Source organism: Pipra filicauda, unplaced genomic scaffold (genome assembly GCF_003945595.2).
Source record: "Pipra filicauda isolate LSUMZ 115617 unplaced genomic scaffold, ASM394559v2 scaffold174_size2080704_pilon, whole genome shotgun sequence".
NCBI classification, from domain to species: domain Eukaryota; kingdom Metazoa; phylum Chordata; class Aves; order Passeriformes; family Pipridae; genus Pipra; species Pipra filicauda.
The window spans coordinates 672,644-697,256 of record NW_024104262.1 but is presented as its reverse complement, the minus strand read 5'-3'; the positions used below and the strand labels follow the sequence as shown (position 1 = coordinate 697,256).

At 41.5% G+C, this 24,613-nt stretch overlaps 1 protein-coding gene across 6 annotated transcripts in view; it reads left to right on the top strand.

Moving 5' to 3' along the window:
* PDE4D (phosphodiesterase 4D) overlaps positions 1-24,613 on the top strand; it is a 389,547-nt gene that overhangs the window by 332,927 nt on the left and 32,007 nt on the right. For all 6 annotated transcript variants that reach the window (XM_039379742.1, XM_039379743.1, XM_039379745.1 and 3 more), the window contains one exon: positions 5,469-5,581. In XM_039379742.1, the coding sequence (XP_039235676.1) occupies positions 5,469-5,581 (113 nt within the window). The remainder of the gene's footprint in view (positions 1-5,468; positions 5,582-24,613) is intronic.

Here is a 24,613-nt window from a genome sequence, read left to right as displayed (position 1 = left end):
TCATAGAATCACAAAATGGTTTATGTTGGAAGATCATCTATTTCCTACTCCCCTGAAATGGTCAGGGACACCTTTCACTAGACCAGGCTGCTCAGACCCCCCATCCAACCTGGCCTTGAACACTTCCAGGGGCGGGGTATCCACAACTCTGGGCAACCTGTTCCAGTGCCTCACCACCCTCACAGTAAAGAACCTACTTCTAATATCTAATCTAAACCTACTTTCTTTTAGTTTGAATGCATTCCTCCTTGTCCTGTCACTACATGCTCTGGTAAAAAGTCTCTCTCCATCTTCCTTGTAGGCTCCCTTCAGGTACTAGAAAGGCTGCAATTAGGTTCAGTCCAGGTCCACTTCTCTTTTCCAGACTGAAAAAACACAACTCTCTCAGCCTTTTCTTGTATGAGAGGTGCTCCATTCCTCTAATCATCTTGGCAGCCCTCCTCTGGAGTCGCTCCAACAGTTCCATGTCCTTCCTGTGCTGGGGACCCCAGAGCTGGATGCAGCACTCCAAGTGGGTCTCACCGAGCAGAGCAGAGAGGCAGAATAACCTCCCTTGACTTCCTGGTCATGCTCCTTTTGATGCAGTCCAAAGTACAAGTGGCTTTCTGGGCTGTGAACACACACTGCTGGGTCACATCCAGCCTCTCATCCATCAACACTCCCAAGTCCTTCTCATCAGGGCTGCTCTTGATCTGTTCATCCCCCAGCATGTACTGACACTAGGGGTTGCCCCATCCCAGGTACAGCACCTTGCAGTTAGTCATATTAAACCTCATGAGATTCACATGGATCTACTTTCCAGATTGTCTAGGTCCTTCTGGATGGAATTTGGTCCTTCAGGTATGTTAACTGCACCACTCAGCTTGTGGTCATCAGCAAATTTGCTGAGGGTGCCCTTGATTCCTTCATCTGGTCCCAGTATTGACCCCTGAGGGATACCACTTGTCACTGATGTCCATTGGGACACTGAACCATTGACCAGCATCCTCTAGATGCAACTTTCTTATCCATCTAAAAGTCCACTCATCAAAGTCCATCAAATACAATTTAGAGAGAAAGGTGTTGTGGGGGATCAGTCAAAGGCTTTACAGAAGTCCAGATAAATGCCATCTGTAGACCCTTCCTTGTCCAGTAGTTGCTCCATCATAGAGGGCCATTGGATGGGTCAGACAGGACTTCCCTTGCTGAAGCCATGTTGGCTGTCTTGAATCACCCCTGCATCCTCGATGTGCCTTAGCACAGCTTCTCGGAAGATCTATTCCATGATCTTCCCAGGCACAGTGGTGAGGCTGACAGCTCAGTAGTTCCCTGGGTCCCCCCTTCTACCCTTTTTAAAGATGGGTACAGTGTTTCCCCTTTTCCAGTCACCTGGGACTTCTTCTGACTGCCATGACTTTTCAAATATCCTGGAGAGTCGCTTGACAGCTACATCAGTCAATTCCCTCAGGACTCTGGGAGGCATCTCATCAGGTTAAGGTCACAAACCAGATCTTCTCTAAAAGCGGAAGGGACTTTTCTCTCCTAGTCCCCGTCCTGCTATCCATCTACTCAAGAGGTGTGGAAAGAGAGGTTACTAATGAAAAAAAAGTTGAGTACGTCAGTTTTCTCTCCATCTGTTGTTAGCAATTAACCAGCATTGTTTAGCAGGGGGTATACACCTTCTTTGACCTTCCTTTTCTGGTTATATCTTCAGCTCATCCTCATTTAGTATAGCCTGGAGGTTTTCAGAGCTTCCAGCTGCCTGCAGGTCCAAAAAACAATACACATGCCAAGACTATCTGGATCACACCACTGCTAAGCAGTGTCCTTTTCTTGCCTTGAACACACTCCTATCTTAAGGCAACACAGTGGTCAAAGCCCTTGGATGTGTGCTTGCTGAGCCAACTTCTTTCCAGCCTCTTTGCATCGCTCAGCTGACTTCAACTGATCAGACAATGAAGAATCTGTACTCACCTTTTCCTTCCTCTGTTCTAAAATTCATTATATTACTAGAAAGGTTAGTACAAATACAATTGAGCACTAGTAGGAAAGTCTAGTATTGCTTTTTGTTCTTCAGGTATAGTAGAACAACCTACATGAAAATTATGAAGAACCATTAAGTAAAGTGGACAGTCTACTTAAGTGTTGCCATATAGTAATTTTTTCCCTTTGAAAATTTTGAACAGAAATTGTTCCCGAATGATGACGTGAATACAAGTGCAGCTATCTCTGGTGGTGTGTTAGAGCTGTGCTAAGAATCAAGTGTTTATAAAACCATACAGTAGAACACCCGAAAAAAAATTAACTGTGCAGTGCTAAATGATTATTGCTGAGCTTTTTCTTTCTGCTAGCCATTCATTAGGTTTGGTTTCTTTTTTTTTCAGTGTACCATACTAAAAGCTACACATAGTGGAATTGCTTGTAATCTGTGAATTGAAAAGAGAACACTTGCTGTCACTTCCTTTTTTCTAAAAGCATATACAAAATAACATGCAAATTCTTAATGCAGTTGGTGTTCAACTGCACTTCTCTCCCTCATATTAAAGCCTAATGAGACATAAAAATAACTTTTGAAACTTCAAGATGCCTCTCATCCACAGAAGTTAATCTGTTTTAGGACTTCATGGTCTGTGTGGGGAAACTTGATTATGTGTCTATTCCAAAAAACCTGATTAGTAGATCAGTCCTGGATGGGAATAATTTCAGGGTGATATCTTAGAGGTAACACAGAAGTCAGAAACAGTGTTGTGAGGCTCTCAAAGCTGCACAGCTGATAATTATTCTTTTATTCTTAGCTTAGTGGTACTGAGGTGTTATACTTGAAAAGCTGTTAACCGCTACATTTTCCACCACATTGTATATCAACAATAGCATGGGCCAAATTTAGAGCTTTAGTAGCATTCAGAAAAAAGATTTCCTGTGGTTGTTCTGCCCTTCAGAACTGCAGGTGTGCTTGTTTAGAAAGTACTTTGTGATCATTTAGGAAATCTTTTATTTCCATTTAAGATATCAGGACTGGCTTGACAGCTCTGAGATCCGAGAACTGTCAGAAGGTGCTGAGTTCAGCAAGTCTTTAGCCTAGCATTGGCCATCAGAATTTTACTTACTCTGAGTGGTCAGTCAGGTCCCAACACCAGTCACAAACTCTTGAAGTGTGGCAGCCTGAAATGAGAGGTCATGAGATGGGGTGATGGGACTTCCTTGTGAGTGATGGATTCTGCTTTCTGAAGTGCTTTGAGATATACTGGGAAGGTGAGTTGTAGATAAAGAATCCTGAATGTAAGGTGCTGTTGGTGATATATATTATTGCATAACAAACTGAGCGTTTTATTACTTTTACCTAAATATTTCATCCCTTCGGTTTATTTTGTTGTTCTCATACTTCCTGGAAAAACGTTACCTGCATACTCTCTGAAGCATTTGAAGGGATAATCTTGTTAAGAAAAACATGGTTCCTAGTATTTGATTTTCAAGAACCGCTGATGGGCAGGCCACAGGCTAGCAGCAAAGTGTCATCATACAAATTCATTTTACCTCACTTCATTGTCCATTGAATCCTCAAGGCAATCATTGTATGAGGTCATCAGATAACTTTGCATATGTTAACAAAATCTCTGCTTCCTCAAAAGCATTTAATCCAGCACACTTACAAACATGTTATAAACAAAGCTATTTCTATTTTCAGTAGCAATCTTGCTGAAATCTACACTGTGAGATCAGTAAAACAGTCGTGTTCAAGAAGTAGCGAGCTGTGATGTCTGTTGTAGAACATCATGAATTCTCTTTTGACAGATAAACAGGCTGGAAAATCCTGACTTTATTTGCCTGAGAATTCCTTAAGATCAGATAGCATTTATAGTAATATACATCTGAAAGACAGTGTCTACAATTTAATGGGGATTTTTGCTGAGTGTTGGTTAATGTGTTTACTGAGGTGGTTACACTGCAAAATTTTCTTTAAATGGTTCTGTCAGTTAATCTCAATTCAAACAATTTCTTTTGCATTACTTTTTCCAGAGGTAAATGGACATTATTCAAAATTGTGGAGTGTTTGTGCAATAGCCACATATATGTGAGTTTAACAACTATGAAGGAGCCTGAAGTTTTTGAGCATGTGCTCAAAAATGTAAAAAAATATGAATCTAGTATCCAAGATGTCGAACAGTAATGCACTAATGAGCTATTAGGCAGTAGTCCATGCTGGGGTGTTTTATTTGAAAAAGAGTTTTAGTTAGCTTGTTTGCCTGATTTTTTTATTTGTCTGACATTTTGAAAATAAGGTAAATTTGATGTGAAATAGGTTAAGGGAGACATTATAGATGGCAATAACAAGCCCACCAAATAAACATTTCTCTACCTTGGAGTCATGTTTGCATGTAGCTTATTCAAACACGCGTGCCAGCTGTTTCAAAACTTGATATTTCAGGTACACAGCTTGCAAGACAGACAGCATGCCTGGCCTAAAACTCACTCAGCTCCGACTTCAGTGTGGAGAAGCACTCTCCCCCTAAGATCTACATTAAAAAAAATAGCCAGGCTTTGTAGGTGAGGCTTGCACCCTACATATAGGGTTCTTTTTCTGACATTATTTGCATACCAACAGATCTCCTGTTGTTGGGGAGTCATTGAAGAAGGGAACATCTTCCTGTATGTAACTGAAACTTCCACAAGACAATTAGTTCCATTGGAACATTCAATAATTTTGGTTAAACCATGGTTTTCCATAATGTTATGGGGTCCATTTCCCATACTGTATTGCTGGGTCCAGTTCCAAGACTTGTCCATCAGTCCTTTCTTTGCTTACAGACAACATGTGGTACTTTGTGCATGCAAACACACACACCCCTACAGAGGCTTCAGGTTAGAGCAAACAAGACTGCACTCATTTGAGCACTCCCACACACAGATACATACAGGTCAGCGCAAACACGATTGCAGTTATTTGAGCGCTCCTCTAAACAGCTGGTGCTTCGGCGGCTCATCATTGTTCGTAGCGCTTACACGTGCTCTTACCTCCTCCCTGCCCTTCTGTAAATACCAACTGGTTAATTTCTGATGGTGCCCCGGTGGATAAGTGAGAGCAGACGGGGAGGGTGGCTCGGCGCGGCTCACGGCGGGGTAGGGCAATGTGTGTGGAGGGGGCACCGGCGGGTCCCATCGCCGCCGCCGCGGTGCCGCCGAGCTCGATACCGGCCGCGAGGGGGCGGATCCGCGGTTGGCCGCGGCTGCGGGGCGGGCGGCAGAGCCGAGGCGAGCGAGCAGCCCGGCCGGACTGAAGTTTTTGGCTGCTCGCCGCCCCGGTGGCCCGCAGAGAAGCGCTGCCCTGCGGAGGGGCAGAGCTGCGGCGGCCGCTGCCCGCGCTGGCACTATGAGGGAGCAGCACCCATGCCTGGGCACCGTGCAGCGCAGCAGGATGGGCGTGTTGGAGCTCGCCGGTAGCCCTGTGAAACGCTTGCGAACTGAGCGCGCCTTTCCCTGTCTCTTCGCAGAGGAGGCCTATCAAAAACTGGCTAGCGAGACCATGGAGGAGCTGGACTGGTGCCTGGACCAGCTGGAGACCCTGCAGACCAGGCACTCCGTCAGCGAAATGGCCTCGAACAAGGTAGGAGCCCGTGGGCTCGGCACCGCCGCCCCGCTCTCCCTTCGCGCGGGTGGCCGCAGGGCCGGGGGTCGCCGCGGCCAGGGCGGCCGGAGGGTCCAGGGGGATGGAGCGGCCCCGGCCGGAGAAACTTGCCGTAGGCGAGCAGTCTCCGTACGCGGGTTTGGGTGCGGGAGCGGCTTCTGTTGTGGTTTTGTACACCGTTTCCTGAAATTTCAGGGCAAGTTGCGAAAGTGATGCAGATCTTGGAAAGCTACACTGTTTCTCTGTGTATCTGCTTAAAAACAAAAAGAGATTGTTTAGAGCTTCTGTCGATAATCCCTTCGGTTGCTCTTTCTTTTCACAGCATCCCGTACAGAACTAGGGATCTTTCCTGGAGGTGGTGTATAAAGTAGCATGAAAAGGTGATAAAGGTAGTTCTTGATCCCGAGGGAGCTGTATGCTGGATTCTGTTTGTAAACAGTAATACTGACAGCTCTCATAACGCTATTTGTTATGAAAGAACATGCTCGGAACCGAGGTGCCATCACAATAGACACCTACCTCTCGAGGTGTGTTTCTGAGACAGAGTGCACACTTTCTTCCCATCCTGGAAGCTGAGGATGCACATTATCTGGGAACTGTGTGCTGGGATCTGCTGTGGTCTGTATGTGAATTTGTTTTGCAATTTGAGATCGAGTTTCCATGTTCCCTATTCATAAATGCACTTTCTTCCTTAATTTTAGTTTGCAAAGAATATGTACTTAGATTTCTGGAGTTAATTTTTACAGACTAATTAATAACTCTGCTGTCTTGCTTCAGAGTTTATTTTTATATTTGTCATCGTCTGAATATTTGGCCAGCTACATATACAATTAGAAATAGGAAAGAAGCTTTAATTTGAAGAGTCTTCCATCTCTTATGTCTTCAAAAGCAGCTGATAGATATTTTACCACCTTCTAATAATTTTGGTTGCAATTAGTAATTTTTTTTTAATTCAGAAAATAGTTGTTTTGACTCAGCTTATGCCTTCCTAAAATTATAGTCTTGCTCTGGCTGCCCTTACCCAAGTATCTGCTGTTTGTTATTGGCTGTTTTTAAGTCCCTCTTCAACTCTGCTGCATGTCAGGTGTGAAGTATTAGGCCCACAATGTCATGTGCTTTTCTTGGCTTTAGAGACTTGTAGCATGAATTTAATTTCTTTTTAAAAGTTATCTGCCTGACATTTCGCTATTCTCAGAACTTCATTTTCAGTTTTTATTGCCACTTGAAAGATTTTGTTACTCGGTATGTATTGTGTATGTATCCACAAATTACAAAGTCAAGAGTTTTGGAGAACCTGTTGGTAACTAGTTTTAACACCTGTCAGTTTCCTGACTTGTGATGTCTGTATAGCCACACTTTCATAAGATGCTCGACTTTCTTTGAGTATTTATTTATTACATCCCTATAATAGATCAGATATGCATACGTAATTTATGAACAATAAGGGCAAACTGTTTTTAAGATAAGATAAAACTAACTGCAAATCAATGTGTCTTTAAGTTTTGCCTAATATATACAAATTTTTACTGAAGAACAGTTTTAAAATAAAATTTGACAATTGCTTTGCATGTGTAAGTAGACACAGACATGCTACATTTGATACTATGTTCTGTTTGTATTTGTTTGAATTAGTAAGCTTTGTCATTCTTTTTGGGGAAGTCTTGTATAGGAATTTGTATAGAAATTTGTGTCACCTTTCAGTGTTTGTTCTGTTTTGTTTGTTAAGAAACTTTTAAAAAGTAAGTCCGTGCCACTAACTATAAAGTGAACAATTTTGAATATAAAAGAGCAAGCCCATATAATAGTTTGAGAAAATTTAGTGCAGAAGGATTTTAATTTCAGGTGTATATCAGGTTGTTCTAAAGAATCATTTTACTTTGGATTACTACAACATATCCAGCATTTATACAATAACTCCTATTGTAATATAACTGCAAACTGTGACATCTCAGTGAAGCATACTAGTAAATTATACTATTTTAGGTTACGGAGAAACTGAAGTAGAAAAACTTTGCTCAAGGCTGAGGACAGTCTTTAGTACAGCAATGAGTATCCAAGACTACGCTGTTCTCTATCTGAAATGTAGGTCCTGTAAAGTCAGAAGAAAAAAGCAGGAAAGGAAGTGTCGTTGGTACAGAACATGGTTTCTCACTGTGTTTATCTCTTCTTTTCTCTGGGTTTCTCTACAAACCAACCCAAAAGATTGATTGATTGGTGGTGGTTGTGTGTTGTTTCCCCCTCCCTCCCTCCCCCCCCCCCCAACCCCCGGCATCCTTTACTTTCTCTTTATTTTGCATATAACAGCATTTTCACCAGTGCTAGTTTTCCTTATTTATGGGAACACGTGAGACGTAAGGGGTCCGTAAGAATTGAGCCCTGCACCAGGTAAGAGCTTTTGCACATTGTGGAAAGGCTGCCATAGTAAAGGAAAAAAATCCTGGGTGGAACCAATATTAGTATCCTGAATGCTTGAATTAGGCCAGGGAGTAAGTCTTACCTTTAGTCCCTCTTTATGCAGTGAGTTGGCAGTCTGAACTGTTGGTTGCATCTGTTTGGAATCCCTTTACCATCGTAATGCTTGCATAGGACTTGCATTAGCACATCCCAGTCCACTGGTATTTATTTTGTCTGGTTGCCCCTCATGCTCAGTTAGCAGTTGTCTATGAGGTGCCAGCTGACAGCTTCGGATGACTGAAAGTGGAATGACGTAGATACATAAGAAGATCCTTCTTCTCCCTGCTTAAAATTGCTTGAAGCAGTAGTCACGGGGTGCTATGTGCGATCTCTAGATGAGCCCTTGCATCATATTGGATTAAGTGTTACCCAGAAGACTTAGAAAATGTGCCACAGGTCTATTCTGTAGGAAGCTAGCCATGCTTGGCTGCCCAAGTTACACCAGTATGACTGTAATATCCAGATGATGTCTCATTTCCCAGCCATCCTTCTGATAAGCAGATTTCCAAGTGCCTGCAGGCATTGCGCATGAAGTAACTGATCGATACATCCATGATGCACCCATAGGCATAGTTTGTAAATAAATGTGATTTCAGAAGGACACAGTATTTAGATGTATTGTCAATTGTCATTAGGTTGTTATGAATCCTACACTTGGTCTTTTCTTAAATTTCTAGCTTCTGAAATTAGGTACTAGCAAGACAAAGCCAGTTTTTAAAAGCATAAGAATTTTATCATTGTAGTCTTTTAGAAGCCCTTTGAAGTTTTGAAAGGTGAGGAAACAGAGAGAGGCACCTTAAATTTAGAAAATTGACTAAAATATCTTGCATTTTTGGAGAACTATTTCTGATTTTCTATACTATTTAATATTGCTTAGCATCAGTGGACTGTGGTTGTATTGTTGTGTTTTCCTGCATCATGCTTTCTTGAACAGATCTAAATTAATTTTAGGAAATACAAATCTGGATCATAAAGATAGGATCCTAAAGCATAATTAGATGTTGCTGTCTGATTTCCAAAGATCCTAATCCATATCAGTTTCTGCTAAGCCAAATTGTGAGTAATATCTCTTGAAAAATGTAGTTTTTAGGAGGCTACCAGCTTGGTGATTGTGATTTCTAACTTTATTTACAGCTGTACTTTTATACATATGTACAAGCCAATAATAGTTTTAAAAATTTCCAGGTAGTAGAGTGATTTTTTCTTTTTTAATTATTTTTTAAAATAATTAGGTGTTTGTTTGGGGTTTTTTTTTGATGAGTAATGCCTTGTTCTTTTCTTCTGCCAAACAATACTAAAGCAAGATTTAATAGATTTTAAATTCTCTGGGAGAAGAACTATCCTCTTTCAGTACACAGTTTGACAGTACCTAGAGTAAGGTCCTGATTCTGGATCCGAGAGTTATTCTGTGATAGACAGTAAACAAATTAAGAATTCCAGTAATAAAGATGGAGCAACCACTTTGTTAGACAGTATTATTTGTAGATTAGTCAAATGTGAAGGAATACCTATAATGAAACTTGTATGCAAAAGCATGTTTTCGCTTTTGCAATCATGATTTTGCAAACATCTTATGCTTATTCCTTTTGTGTGTCTGAGCTTATGAATTGAGACATGGAAAAGGTTTCAATTCATGTCGGTTTTGTTTCAGTTTTAAGCCTCCTGCAGATGATGTTTTTTGCAGGATTTGCTAATGGTAATGATCAAGAGTCTGGAAAGTGTTGTTCATGGGGAACTTCTTTCCCTCTACAGTCTTAGGTGTCAAAGCTGAGAAGATTTAGATTTCATTTGGTTAGACCATGTTAACTACTATATACTTTTAAAGTACAGACTACTTTACAGTTTTCTAGCTGGTATACCAGTATGTGCAAATGCTTACAGATTAGAACTCTATTTACAGTGCTAGTTACTATTAAAAAAATACTTTCCAAGATTTTTTTTTTTGAGTGCTTTAAAGATGCCCAAAGCATCAATGTTATCAACCAGCTAACACTGAAAAACTACCCTAGTATAACACAATGTGATATAGCACAAAGATTAGTGGGATTTTAGTTTATGTTTATAGCTGTGCACTTGACACCCACTATGTACGCTCAAATAGTAATCTTAATGATACTTTATTTTAAAATATTATCTACCTGCAAATATTTAATGTAAACCAAAATTATACTTGAAGGAAACAAAGACAACTTGAAATTTATTCAGTTACTTTCCCTCCTAAAGTTCCCTGCCAATTTGAGCTGGTTTATAATCACATTTTCTTGCTACTAAAATGTATTTTTCCTTTCATATTTTCAGCACAGAAAAACTCACACAGGCAACGGGGAACTGACTAATATAATATCTGGGGAAAGACTGAGGCTAAACTTATTACTTAGGTCAAATAAAGGCCCGTGTGTAAGCCCTAAAATGCTTCAAACATTGCTGTGTTACCTTCACTGTGTTTTCCCAGAAGAGCCCTGATGCCTGCATTCTGGCATGACTGGGGTGAAAAGAGCAGGGCCAGAAAGTGCCTCTAGCTTCTTGGCAGCACTTCACTTTTGTGAGTGATGCCCACTGGATGGAGAAGCATCACCATGATACAGGCTGACAGCAGCTCTCTGGGTTTACCTATGCCTGGAATATATGGAGCTGATGACAGACAGGCTGTGACTCCAGATTTAATCAATTAATCAGTTTTATCTTTGTCTTATTTTGTGGAAAAGCTTAAGTGCTGGGGTGATCAGTACTGTTGTATGGTCCTAGATAGGCTTTGTTGAGAACTAATAAACATGGATCAGTTGTTCATTAAGGGGCTAGCTTTTAGCATTGTCTTTTTTGGATTCTTGCTGCCAGCTTTGCCAGGTTCATGGCACCGTTAGGAGTTTGTCTTCAGAAATTACCTTTCATTTGTGAGAGTATAATTTTTTTGCAATGGTTTTTTCAAATGTGGAAGCTCAGCTGGAGTAAAATTGTAATCTCTTCTGACACAGCCGCAGTTTAGAGTGACCTGTTTCCAGTTGAGGGACAGGATAATTTGCCACATCCACTTAAGAGGATTTAAACATCAGTCATGCTCTTGGGTTTCAAATATTGCACATGAAAAATAGGTATTGGAAACGTAACAGTAGAAAAGAAATTTGTTGTTGTCGTGACTAAATATGGGGTTTGTTATGTGACAGTGCTCTTATATAATGTCTGCAATGCCACTGCGCTTGGCTGACCGACATGATAGCTTAATAGGGTCTTATGTGCTCAGATCCTTCTAGGAAATCTGAGGATTTGGTTAGCTCTTTAGAATGCTTCTTGTGATAAAGATTACAATTAAGGGGCAGCTCTTAGCAGGAAAATGCTTGTTGAGTACACCGTCAGGAAATCTTTTATTCATTAAGGATTTTGGTTTGTACAGTGACAGAATAAAGAGATACTGATAAGGTAGTAAGCCTGAATTTTAATTAATGCGTATTTGTGCAGCTTCTCCAATTTCGTTGTACTTTATAACAAGAGAAAAGGGCAAGATATTGTGGAGGTAAGGAAGGACTGCTTTTCTGGGAACACTCCACCTTTTCTGTGCACTGAAGCCAGCCTGAAAGGATTTTATGACCTCTGGGCTGTAGTGCAGTTCCCTGTTCTCAACCTTATTTGTCATCGTGTAAGACCACTCCTGCTTCTGGAGAGCCCTCTGTAACTGCAGTGATGAGTGATGTGTCTGTGTGTATACAGATAGATAGATAGAAAAGGAGATAACACTTTGCTGTCTGTATTGGACAAGGATTTGCTGCAGCAAAATAAACATTGGAACCTGCTTTCATGAAGCTGGCTTCCACCAGCCCCTCCTTATAATTTATGAACACTTCTACCTTTTCAGAAACAAGTGGATGGAGTAGTGGCACCATTCAGCTATGGCTGAATCTCTTCTGTGCGAATCCATGCTGTTTCCATGAGGGCTGTTGGGTTGCTGCCAAATGAGAAAGATCATGAAATATAGTTTTTTCTGCTAGGATAGTTAAGTGGGGACTTTGGTAGAGTGATAGAGCTGTAGGTCTTCTGCTGAGAAAGAAACAAATATGGTGGGTTAAGCTCAAAGTAACTGAGTTGTGAGCAGCCCTTACTCCTTGTGTGGGTGCATGATGGCAAACACTGGCCTCCTTATGCCATGACGAGCAAGCATTTGTGATTTTGAAACATCTTATTTGTGTGCTGGGGTGAGCCCCTTCTGCTGTTTTTTAGGACTCTTCTCAAACAGAAACACCTAGCACAGGATATTGTTTTCTGTGCCAGTGGAAAGGAGCCTAGAGGTGAGCCATAACAGTTGATAGAACACTGGCATTTCAAGGCTCAGAAACAAGTAAGAAACCCTTAATGTCACAGATTCAGTCTGTATTTTAAATTTTAGAAAAAAACAGATTTCTGCATTTCTCATTCAGTACTCTTTGAAAGGTCTTGGATGATAGAGCTGCATACTAAGAATTATTCCTCTCCAAGGGTTGCTATTATTTAACACTTTCCAACTTTTTAGCTGCTTCTAGGATTGCTGAGCTTTCCAGTCCCTAGTAACTTGACCATTTTTTCATAAATATAAGCAAATAGTCTATGCCAGCATACAAACAATTCTATTCTGTAACCTCCTCAATTACAGGAAATGCCACAGTATGAAAGATTCTTTCCTTTAAGCATAATGGGACAGAATAATACAAACAAAATGTTATGAAGTAAATAACTGGAATTGATGTGGGAAAATAATGTTATTTTCAACTACCATAATAAAGGATTTTAAAATTAGAAAGTTTTTCCAGGAGTTGAATTATTTAAAGTTAAAATGTCAATGTGCCTTTTTGTGACATTTACAAAATACTTTTTTTTTTGAACGTCTTACTTGGAAAGGTTCTTCACAGGAATGAGTATTTAATAACTTCTTGCTTAGTAATAAGGTGATATTTGTGACAACTGAAAGGTATGATAATTATCTAAATACTTATGGCTCCTTATGACAGTATTTAGAGCCAAGGACTCCTGCATTGTATTTGTGTTGGTGTGCTGCTTTAGTCAAGTTTAGACTAAGATATGAAGCATTTTGGAAAGCAGTGGCCATTCTTTTTTTTGTTTTTCCTTTTTAATAAATTTTGTGTTTCCAATAAGAGACAGCTTCTGCTATTATATGAAGTTTTGTTACAATAAATGTGGTGTTTGCTGAAATATCAGTTCAGATTCTGTCTCTCAAAGAAACTGCACCAAGAAAGTGTTCTCCTGCTTCAGTTACATTAGTAGGGGTTTTGGTATCATCTGCCAAAACTTTCTGTGTTTAGGAGGCTTACCACGGAATTAGGTGTGTTGTGGATGAATATTTTTTGGTCTGCATTTTTTGGTTGGTTGGTTTTTGGTTTTGTTTTTTTAATAGAGCATATCTCAGTAGAACTTGATCCCAGTTCTGATTAACTTGCAACCAGTCATGCAAGGAGCTACAAAACTGAATCTAGGCAAGATAGGGTATGATGGAAAGTCATGCTCATACTGCCTTGAAACCATGTGAGCAGGGTGATGGCGAGCACCTCTTGAGCTGTGTTCAACTCTGAGCAGTTCAGCTGCAGCTTCCCTGTGGCTGCCTTGTTATGTGCCTGGTGGCAGTGATGTGCTGTGATGGGGACTACTGCTTCATCTGTATCTCCAGCCAAGGGAGGCACTGCTGTGCTAGTGAAAGTTCTGCCTGTTGTCTCTGCTTGCCTGCTCCAGGTGTTGAAATGGAGCTGCATAGGCAATGGTACCATCTGTTGTAAACCACCAGCAGTGGAGCAACACTGAATCAAGCTAATATATAGGACTTGTTTACAAGATTATCTGCAAATAAAATTTAAACAGCTTGCTACTTTTATTAATTAAGTTGTAGCCCACTAATATATGACCAGATAATGAAAGAGCTAGCTGAATACTTCTGTAAGATCCCACAGCAAGACAGTACTGTCATCTAAACACTGCTCATAATTGCTATAGGAAAGGCTGCTGGTTTATGCATTTTTGCTATTGGTTTTATCTGGGAATGGAAAGTAAGAGGACAAAGGAAAGTTAAACTGGAAGCAGACTTTCCAGATAAATTTGATAGGTTCTGCTTTTTTATTATAATAAGAAATATCAGACTTGCAAATAATACATGTATGTAGTTTTGCTTAGTAATAGGTCATCTTTCCCGGTCAAGGATAGTTTCTAATCTGTATAGGAAGTATGGAAACAGTTTATGAATCTATGTAAAGCAGTCTACAGTATAAAACACCAATATCTGAGCTAGCTTTTTACCTGTGAAACAACATGGATCTTTAAGGTCCTTCTTTCCTCTACTTGTACAGGAAGTTATGTTTAAAAAAAAACAACGAACCTGTACTATGCTACACATAGTGATACACAATGACATTCACATCACTTGATATACAGATCAAAAATATTTCTGTTCTGCAGATTGGGCAACTGAGGCTGAGTGGTTACAATGTGTTTGTGGCAGTCCAAGACTTGAAGTACTTCAGAGGATCTTGCTTTCACATGTTCAGGTGTGCTGTCCAGTCAGTGTCTGCATGGCACAGCCCAGTGGCAAGGCTTCCTGTGCTCCCTGCTGCATCCGCATTGAAGTTAGGTTTTTCATCTAGGAAGGTCAGTAGCAGGTTTCACAAACATCAGAATGTAATCCCCTCTCATCAACACTAGACATTGGCAAAACGTTAATGAGGCAGCAATTATGTTGATGTACGCTAGTCCAGGCTGGTTTTCACCTCTTCTATAATTTACCATCACTAGTTTAACATGTGTTAATGGTTTTGCTTGCTTGTGTTCATAAGCACCGTAGGCTAACCAGTGACATTTTCTTATTACCTGGTTTGTCTTCTTGAATAAATTTACAAGCAGGTTTTTCAAAGTCATATAAAGCATTTGAAACAAAGTCAATGTTCATTTTATTCTGGAATAAACAGCCTTACCTTACAGGAAATGTATTTGGTTAACTGCAGCCTCCTAACCTTTGCACTAGGAGTATTGTTTGATGGATATAATGATGTGTGCTTTTTAATTGAATTAGTTTACATGATTGAAGGGAGCTGTAAAAGCAGGTGTTAACGTGATCTTCTTGTGGTCAAGGTTGACTGTACAGACTTAATGCAATCATTTTACCTAGAATTACAGACAACCTCACACTGCCAGATGAGATGCTAACATTTTTGTAAACTTGATTTTTGTGATTCAGAATTAACAGTTGTAACAAAGATATCTTTTCTAATGTCCAGGAAAGAGCAAGATGAATAACAATACTGATACTTTACCATAAATCAGCTTCTAAGAAGAGGACCCCAAAGAGAATAGGTAGAATTCTATTATGAAATGGCTGCACGCTGGACGTGTGGAGCTGTGTGGGCCCCAGACGCACGGGATGGCCTCCGACAGGGGAAAGGAGAGGGGGAGCTTTGCCGGTGGGGACTGCGCCCTCGTGGGAGAGGAGAGGGGGAGCCTTGGAGCACGCAGAGGTTTGCAGTCCAGTTTAAGGGAAGGGGGAGGTGTCGGGCAGGCTGTGGGGGTCCTTGGACTGGCGGGAGAGCGGGCAGGGCAGTCCTGCATGGAGTGTCGCAGGTGAGCAATGTGTGAGAAGATCTGTGGTAACACGGTGCAGGGAGAATAAGGTCAGGGTGGATAATGGGTTCTTCTGGGGGGCTTGGGGGGTCTTGGCCGGGCAGGTGCCTTGGGAGGTACCCAAGTCTTGGATGGGTGCAAGGGCTGGAACGATTTGTTTTTGGCTCACCTGCGGCTACTGCCCCGGTTCAGTATGTTTTGGTTATATTTATTGCGACCTGAAAGGGTGATCAGGACAAAGGAATGTTCCTAGGTATCTCCCTGGGATTGAGTATAGATGGGCAGCAGAAAAGTAGGGAGTAAAAGGCTTGCCCTAACCGTTTTAGAGGGAAAGAAGCCTGTGTATCTCTATGCAGTTGCGAGTTGTGCTGGTGATGGTTCGTGCCTTTGGCAGGGTCTCCCATGCCAGACAGGTCAGATATAATATGTCCATGGGCAGGATGAGTTCACTAGGCCTTCTGCCAGTCATCCTAAGAGAAGGACAACTCTTATTCCAAACCCGGGCAGATGGAGCTCGCTTAGTCCTGCAAGACCATCTATATAAGAGAAGGATACTCTAACTAAATCTACATCCTGAGGACCTCGCTGCCACCGTCCAAGCTCACTCGACCCTGGCAGATGAACCTTAGGATTAAAGGGTGGGTCCAGTTCTGTGCAAACTGTGTCTCATGTAAAAAATCCACTGCACAGGCTCAAAGGTTTTACCCACATCTGCAGAGCCCTGTAGCGACGGGGGAGGGTCGAAATGGCAGGTGAAAGGTGCACTGGAAGCTGCAGACCCAACCCTGCATGCAGGCGGTTCAGGACGTTGGTTGCCTGAGTCTGACCAGAGATGACAGTCTCTTTCGGCGGCATCCTGAATGACCAAGCAGCCTTTTTCAAGGAGAGCACTGCTTGCTCCACTCGGAGAGGGGCCTAGAAAAGGTGGCCTAACCAAAGCTCATCTCCACCCTTCACCCAGTTGGTTAACCGCGGCCAATGGGCATCTTCTACTAATGCGGTCACACAAAGATCAAGAGACAAAGGCATACACCTGTCTTCAAAGGTGTACCCAAATTGAGACTCGCATGCTGGAACATCAGAACCATGCTTGATTCTGCGGATAGCAGACGTCCTGAGCGTTGCTCTGCCCTAATTGCCCACAAACTGTCATGTCTCAACATCGACATTGCTGCTCTCAGTGAAGTTCGCCTTCACGAGGAAGGCAACCTCAGAGAACATGGTGCCTGTTACACACTCTTCTGGTCAGGTAAACCCAGAACCAAAAGGCATCTTTCAGGAGTTGGCTTCATGATTAAAACCTCCATTGTTCCTAAACTTGAAAATCTGCCAATAGGTCATTCTGATCGCATTATCTCCTTACGCCTTCCATTACACAACAAGCAACACGTAGTGCTCTTTAGTATATATGCCCCAACTCTCCAAGCTGACCCTGCTGAAAAAGATAAATTTTACGCTGACCTGCGCCACCTTACCCAGAAGATTCCCACAGATGATAAGATCATTATCCTTGGTGATTTCAACACCACAGTAGGAAAGAACTTTGAAGCCTGGAAAGGAGTTTTAGGGAGGCATGGTGTTGGAAACTGCAATGATAATGGTCACCTTCTGCTAGAATTCTGTGCAGAGCAACAGCTCATCATCACTAATACTATCTTTCAGCAGAAAAATAGTCTGAAGACAACCTGGATGCATCCTAGAACTAAGCATTGGCACCTCATCGATTATGTCCTGGTGCAACAGAGAGATGTTTGCGATGTCCATCAAAGCTGCGTGATGCCTAGTGCAGAATGCCAAACAGACCATCAACTTGTGCACTGTAAACTTAAGTTCAACCTTACGTTCAAACCTAAAAGGGGCGGTATCCTAAGGAGGAGACTCCAAGTTAAGAATCTTCAAACAGCTACAGTGAGAGACAGATTCCAGGCAAATCTTTAAACTAGGCTCGAAAATCACTTTATAGATTCTATAGATCCCTCTACTGGAACACTTTGGCAACATATTAAAAACAGCATCCTGCAGTCCTTAGGGTTCTCCTTCAAGAAGAACAAGGACTGGTTTGATGAAAACAATCAAGAGATCCAGGAATTGTTGAGGAAGAAGAGAACCACCCACCAAGAACACCTTGCACTGCCATCTTGTCATGTAAGAAAAGCAGCCTTTCGTCTTGCATGCAGCAAGCTCCAACAGAAACTCCGTGACACCCAGAACAAGTGGTAGATCAGTCTAGCTGAAAAAACTCAATTATGCTCAGATACAGGTGATCACAGAGGATTCTATGAGGCCTTGAAAACAGCATACAGGCCTACATACCAAGTCCAAAGCCCTCTACTCAGCATAGATGGTCAAATGCTTCTGACAGATAAAACCTCCATTCTGAATTGCTGGTCTGAACACTTTCAGACTCTTTTCAGTACTAACTGTGTAGTTCAAGACTCAGCAATTCAGTCCATCTCACAACAACCGGTGAAGATTGAATTGGATATTGCCCCCACATTAGGAGAAACCCTCAAGGCCATACTGCAGGTGAAAACTGGCAAGGCAGCTGGGGTTGATGGAATTCCACCTGAAGTCTGGAAGCATAGGGGCCAAGCACTCCATGCTAAATTTCACGAGTTTGTGATGTGCTGTTGGGAACTAGGCGAACTACCATCTGACCTGAGTGATGCAGTCATCATCACTTTGTATAAGAAGAAAGGAGATAAATCAGACTGTTCAAATTACTGTGGTATTGCTCTGCTCTCCATTGCTGGCAAAATCCTCACAAGAATACTTCTGAACAGATTAATACCCCCTATAGCAGAAGGAATTCTACCTGAAAGCCAGTGTGGTTTCAGAGCCAACAAGAGTACCACAGACATGGTATTTGTTGTCAGACAACTGCAAGAGAAGTGCAGGGAACAGAATAAAGGTCTTTGTGCTACCTTTGTTGATCTCACCAAGGCTTTTGATACTGTGAGCAGAAAAGGTCTGTGGCAGATTTTGGAACGTTTAAGATGTCCCCCCAAGTTCCTTAAAATGATCATCTCACTTCCTGAGGATCAGCGTGGCCAAGTCAGATATGGCAATGCACTTTCTGAGCCCTTTCTAATAACCAGTGGTGTGAAACAAGGTTGTGTTCTTGCACCAACCCTATTCACAATCTTTTTCAGCATGATGCTCCAAAGGGCCATGGCAGACCTCAATGATGAAGATGGTATCTACATTCTGTATCATACTGATGGAAGCCTATTCAACCTAAGGCGAATGAAGGCCCATTAAACCCCCTTAAACCATCTTGTCCGGGAGCTGCTTTATGCTGATGACGCTGCCCTTGTCGCTCACACAGAAGCAGCTCTGCAGCGTTTAATATCCTGCTTTGCAGACGCTGCTGAGCTCTTTGGGCTGGAAGTCAGCTTAAAGAAGACAGAAGTTTTCTATCAACCTGCACTTCAGGAAGTCTTCCATCATCCCCATATCACCATTAGCAAATCAGAGTTCAGATCAGTCCAACAGTTTAATTACCTAGGTAGCCTCATCTCTTCGGATGGTAAGATTGACGGAGAGATAGACAACAGGTTAGTAAAGGCATAGAGTGCTTTTGGAAAACTCCATAAAAGAGTATGGCATAATAAACACTTGAAGAAAAGTACCAAGATCAGTGTTTACAGAGCCATAGTGCTGTCTACTCTTTTATATGGATCCGAATCAGGGGTCATCTACCGCCACCACCTGCGACTCCTAGAACGCTTCCATCAATGCTGTCTCCATACAATCCTAAACATCCACTGGTTAGATTACGTGACTAATACATCTGTTCTAGATGTATTAGTCACAAGTCACAAGTATTGAGGCCATGTTGCTGAGAACACAGCTGTGTTGGGCAGGACACGTCTCAAGGATGAAGGACCACTGCCTCCCTAAGATCTTGCTCTATGCTGAACTTGCCACCGGCTGCTGCAAGAGAAGAATCTCAAAGAGGAGATACAAGGACTTCCTGAAACAACATCTCAGCCATGGTCATATTGATCATCATCACTAGTCTACTCTGGCCTCCAATTGGGAGGTCTGGAGACACACTATCTATAATGCTGCTGCTTCCTTTGAGAAAGCACGCAGGATTGCTCTTGAGGAGAAAAGACAACATAGAAAGAATCGTGCCTTGCAGAATATACCACCTAAGGAGTCTTTCTGCTGTGCCTTTTGCAACCAGACTTGTCTGTCTCCTATCGACCTCTTTAGCCACCAGCGCACTTGTAACAAATGTGGGTAGAGCCCTTCCCAAATCTTCATTTGTGAAGCCCAGCCATGATGATGATGATAATGAAATATGGTTCTCTTGTTGTATACTGATACCAGTCGATAGATTCAGGAAGGCATTACTGCACTGTTTGGTACTGAAAAAGTTATTTTAGTTGCAGGGACTAGATGGAAAGATACTATATATTTTTTCCTCTTTTTCTCACGGTATCAGTTTATAATCAGCATTGTGAAATACAAAATGAAGGGTACCTCATCCTGAAGGATTATTTTATGTAGAAACAATGATTTTTCATAATATATCAGCCCCCCTTTGTCGATTCAAAGGGTGGTCCAAATGAAGAGCAATTTAGTGAGGATATGATTTCATGTGTACTTACTGACCAAGGAAGCAGTTGTTAGTTTTCAGAGCTGATCAGAACACAGAAGGGATAAACACCTTAGGTGACATTTTGTCTGTGCCCTTTAGCAGTGTTTCTATAAACTTCATCCGTGGAGCACTGAAAAAATAGTGCAACTCCAACAGAAAAGAGTAGAAATCAGAAGGCACAATAGAGATTAGTGTAAGGAAAAAAAAAATAGCAAGGTAGTGCTCTTTCAGTAATAGAGTAAAAACGTTTGTGGAATAGACACAACTGAAAAGTAGGCTGCTAGGTAGATGTTGAGGACTTGGGCATCTTTGAGTATGTTTTAAAAAAGAAATTGCCAAAACAGACTATAAAACAGACTTTTAAAGTATGTAATAATGTTTTGAGTAGTTAGCGTATTTGCATTGTGATAAATAATGACAAATAGAAGGAACATTTTAATTCTTATTTTTTGTAAAGATTTTATAATTATTTTTTTAAAAAGTTGCTGTATGTTTGTCTCAGTCTGAAGAGACTGGAAAGTTTGCTAAAGAGGATGAGTTATGAGGTAAACCAAACTTCTCTCTCTCAGCAATTGTAAATTCAAAATTAAGGGGCTTTAATCGACGAAGTTTGGAAAAAAAACAGAAGAAATAACAACCCTTTATTAAAAGATATATGTATGTTGGCAGAAACAGTAACAGAACACAGATAAACTAGACAGTAATCCTAGGAAAAAAACAACAACAACAAAAAAGTCTGAACGAATACTTCTCTGTCCTTTAGCGCAGTCCTAACCGTGGCCGGCAGGGGGCGCTGTTGGGTCACTGGAGGTGCAGAGCCTGCAGTGCCCTGTGTTGCCCTGCAGGGGGCGCTGTCGGGCTCTGGCGGTCACCGCGGGGGAGGGGTCTGGGGGGTGGTCTCGGGTCGCGGGAGAAGCCGAAAGGAAAACGGAGACCCTTCCGTCAATGGGAGAAAAACAGAAAGGAAAGCGGTTCACCCCTACGGGACTCACTGTTCCCAGATGACGGTGTTCCAAGGCTCTCCCCTCCTCTCCCAGCAAGCGCAGACCTCTCTGATGGGGAAAAAAAAACCAAACAAAACAAACAGTAGGTCCCGGCTGGAGTCACGAGGCAGTGGTGGCGCAGGGCCGGTGGTCAGGCCTCACCAGGACAAAAGAATCAGAAAGACTGGCTCCCAGGCTTTTCCTCCAGAAAAGCCCGAATACAGTCCCTGTCTCCGTCCCGGTGAAAGCACTTTGTGGTCTGACCTGTCCTCTGTCCCAGGCGGCTAGCTCTCCCCAAATCTCAAACTCCTTCCCCCCCTCACTCCAGCCTTCAAATGGGCCATTAGCATGGAATGTAGCTTGGCTGGCTACATCTTTTGTAAAGCTAATGACCTCCCCTTTCACCCTTCCATTCCAACTCCATTTTTTCTTACAGTGAAGCAGGGAAAGAAAAATTCACCTCTCAGATTTATAACCTATGACAATGTTTCTGCAAATGATTTTGAAGGATAATGACTTGGCTCTAAGCTTTACTGCTGCTGGGTTTGTAGGTGTTTTTTGTTCTTGAGTTTGTCAGTAGTATTGTGAACCTATGGCTGTTGTTGGCTTTATGGTCATAATAGTGGCATTGGTGACTTCGTTATCTAATGTAAAATGAGTAAGCCCTGATCCATCAGAAGCGTGATGCGTGAGTAGTGTGAGAGTTGACAAAGTTTTGGTTTGGGCCATCTTTTCCCCATGCACAAAGAAACCTCCTCTACAGGAACATATGAAACAATATTTTCAGTTTGGTAGCTGACATGAATGAAACAAACTATAAAATACTGGAATCACATTTGAAAGTTAATGATGAGCAGATTTTTTCAAATGCTCACTTCTTTGAAGCTTGATAGAAGCATCTCAGAAACAGGTAGACAGACAGGTCTGTCTTGAGATCTTGCAAAATGAAGTATTCATTTTGCTTTCTAAACTTGTAGCTCCCTGGGATTCTTCTTTCTTAGCATACCCATGTTCAGCTTTTGCTGTTACAGAACACTAGAATTAAAAGTACTGCTGCAGCCAAATCCAGATGCGTTTTTTGCATGACTTGTCAGGTGTCTGGAAGCAGCCCCTGCCTGTGGCTGGGGCATGTTTGGATTCCTCAGCATCTCTGCCCTCTGCTGCATGCTGATCACCTCAGCAGATGGTGCTGGCTCACGCCACTGCTGCTGATGGGAATGCCCGCCCTGCTGATCCAGGCACTCTAATAGGAGGTGTCTAGGCCTGTCTTAAACAAACAGGTCCTGGGGGAAAAAGGGAAGTCTGACATATGGTGTGGCCATGGCAACAAGCAGAGATGAGGGTGCCATTTTGGAGTAAATGCAGGCTATTGTGGCTCAGAAAGAAGGTGGAAATTATCTTTGCTAAATTTACAAAGTTATTCTGTATCGCATGTTGGAGATTTTCTGAAACACACCACTTGCAATAAGACAGCTTACAAAAAACCAAAATCTGAAATTAAGTATGTAAGGCTGTCTTTAAATGAATTATTTTTCCACTTGCAATGGAAACTTTAGCTGGAAAATTCATAAGCACGTTTACTCCTGAGAAATATTAGTGTGACGAATTATTACACCAATCATAGAATATATCTTTGGCTGCTTAAAGTCCAACACCTAGATTTCTCAGTAAAATGAATGTATTTTTCCTATACTATGGAGCATGGCCAGAGTTTTGTGTGTCTGAATATTGTACCCAGATAAGATTGCATTTCATAATTTGGTAGTTATTTTTTACCCATTTCTTAGCATCAGTAAAAACAAATATGTATATTTTCTAGCTGGGAGGGATTTTGTGAAGCTAATTTTGGTTGCTGAAAAGATTTCAGAGGCTTTATTATAGGAAAACTCTTTTAAGCTCATCACTGTGAAGATGATGCAGTTGTTTGATACGTAGTTAGAGCTTGGCATTTCTAGCAGAGCTTTCAGCACATACCTTGATTTTTAAAATGGAAAAGATAAATTTAAAATGCAAGATGACAAAGTGCTCTGAAAAACTTGTGCAGAAACAAATCTTGACATTTGGGGGCTAAAATAAATATTTTTCTCTTATTTTTGGTGGCAGGAATATACATTTATATTCTGATCTTTGTTTCACAGGGCTGTGAAAGATAGGTTATAGGAATGATAACAACACAAAATAAAACTATGCTGTTGGGATAGAGTGGAACTGCATGCTTCTGTTTATACCACATCTATACATTTTGTCTTTCCAGGTAGATACTGTGTTCTTATATGTCTTTTAGATTGTATAGATGTGGTATAAATAATAGCATGCTGATGTACATAGACAGTTTAGGTTTGTTCTCGAAATCATTATCAGAGCTTGAAAAATGTTCTGGTTGTAGAAAACTAAAGCTGCCTGACTGATCAGAGGCAGGATGATAGGACAGGTGTTGGGTCTTAAATCTTGTTACACTCAGTCATTTGAATAGTGTGTCTAAGTATGAAACGGTGCCTTAATTATTCTTGAGGGAGGAGTTGTATGGCATTTGTTTTTGGTTTCTTTCTTCGTTTCCTTCTACAGTGTCTTGGCTATTGTGAAATAGCACACTTCACACACATCTGTCTGTTCCTCAGTCTGTCTTTTCACCCCATGTCCTGCCCAGCATTGATGCACAAAATGCCTTTGCTGATGCACAAAATATTATGGAATGGCAGGAGTCACGCCGACCTCTGCTGTATCTGCTGAGTGGCTTGCCGATGGACTCATAGGCCACAGCACTGGAAGTGATAAGATCCATTTTGACTTATACTTTTTGACTACCAGGAGACTTCAGGGAGTCTGTTAGCAGATGTGGACAAATGGCTTTGCTTTGCTTCATAATTCCTTTTCCTCTCAGGAAATTTTCTAATCAAGACCTGAGACTTTGTGGATTTATACTGATATTTTGATATGAAGTGATTAATATAGTGATACACTGGATAACAGACAAGGCAAATGCTTGTTCTAGTCATTTGTTGTGCTTACACTGAACTGGGAAATATTGGGAAGTCTTAGCACGTAATACAAGCTGAGAAAACAGTCTTAAAATCAGAAACACATTTGGTTTTTAAAAGCCAGGATATGCTTTTTATGCTTGTGGCAGTAAATGGAGCAGTAATTAATAGAATAGGTATATCAATCTCACGAAATGAGTATGAAATTAACTTTAATACTCACTGAAGTTATCAAGTGTTACATCATATTTTGAATGGAATTTGCCTTAGACAAGATGTAAACTCCCTAGTTAACTATACAGTCCTATACAGCTGAATTGCACTTTTAACACCCTTTCAGTTTTATTCTCTGGTTTGTAGTTTGAACAAAAGTATGGCATTGGACTTGGGGGGTGGGGCTGGAAAG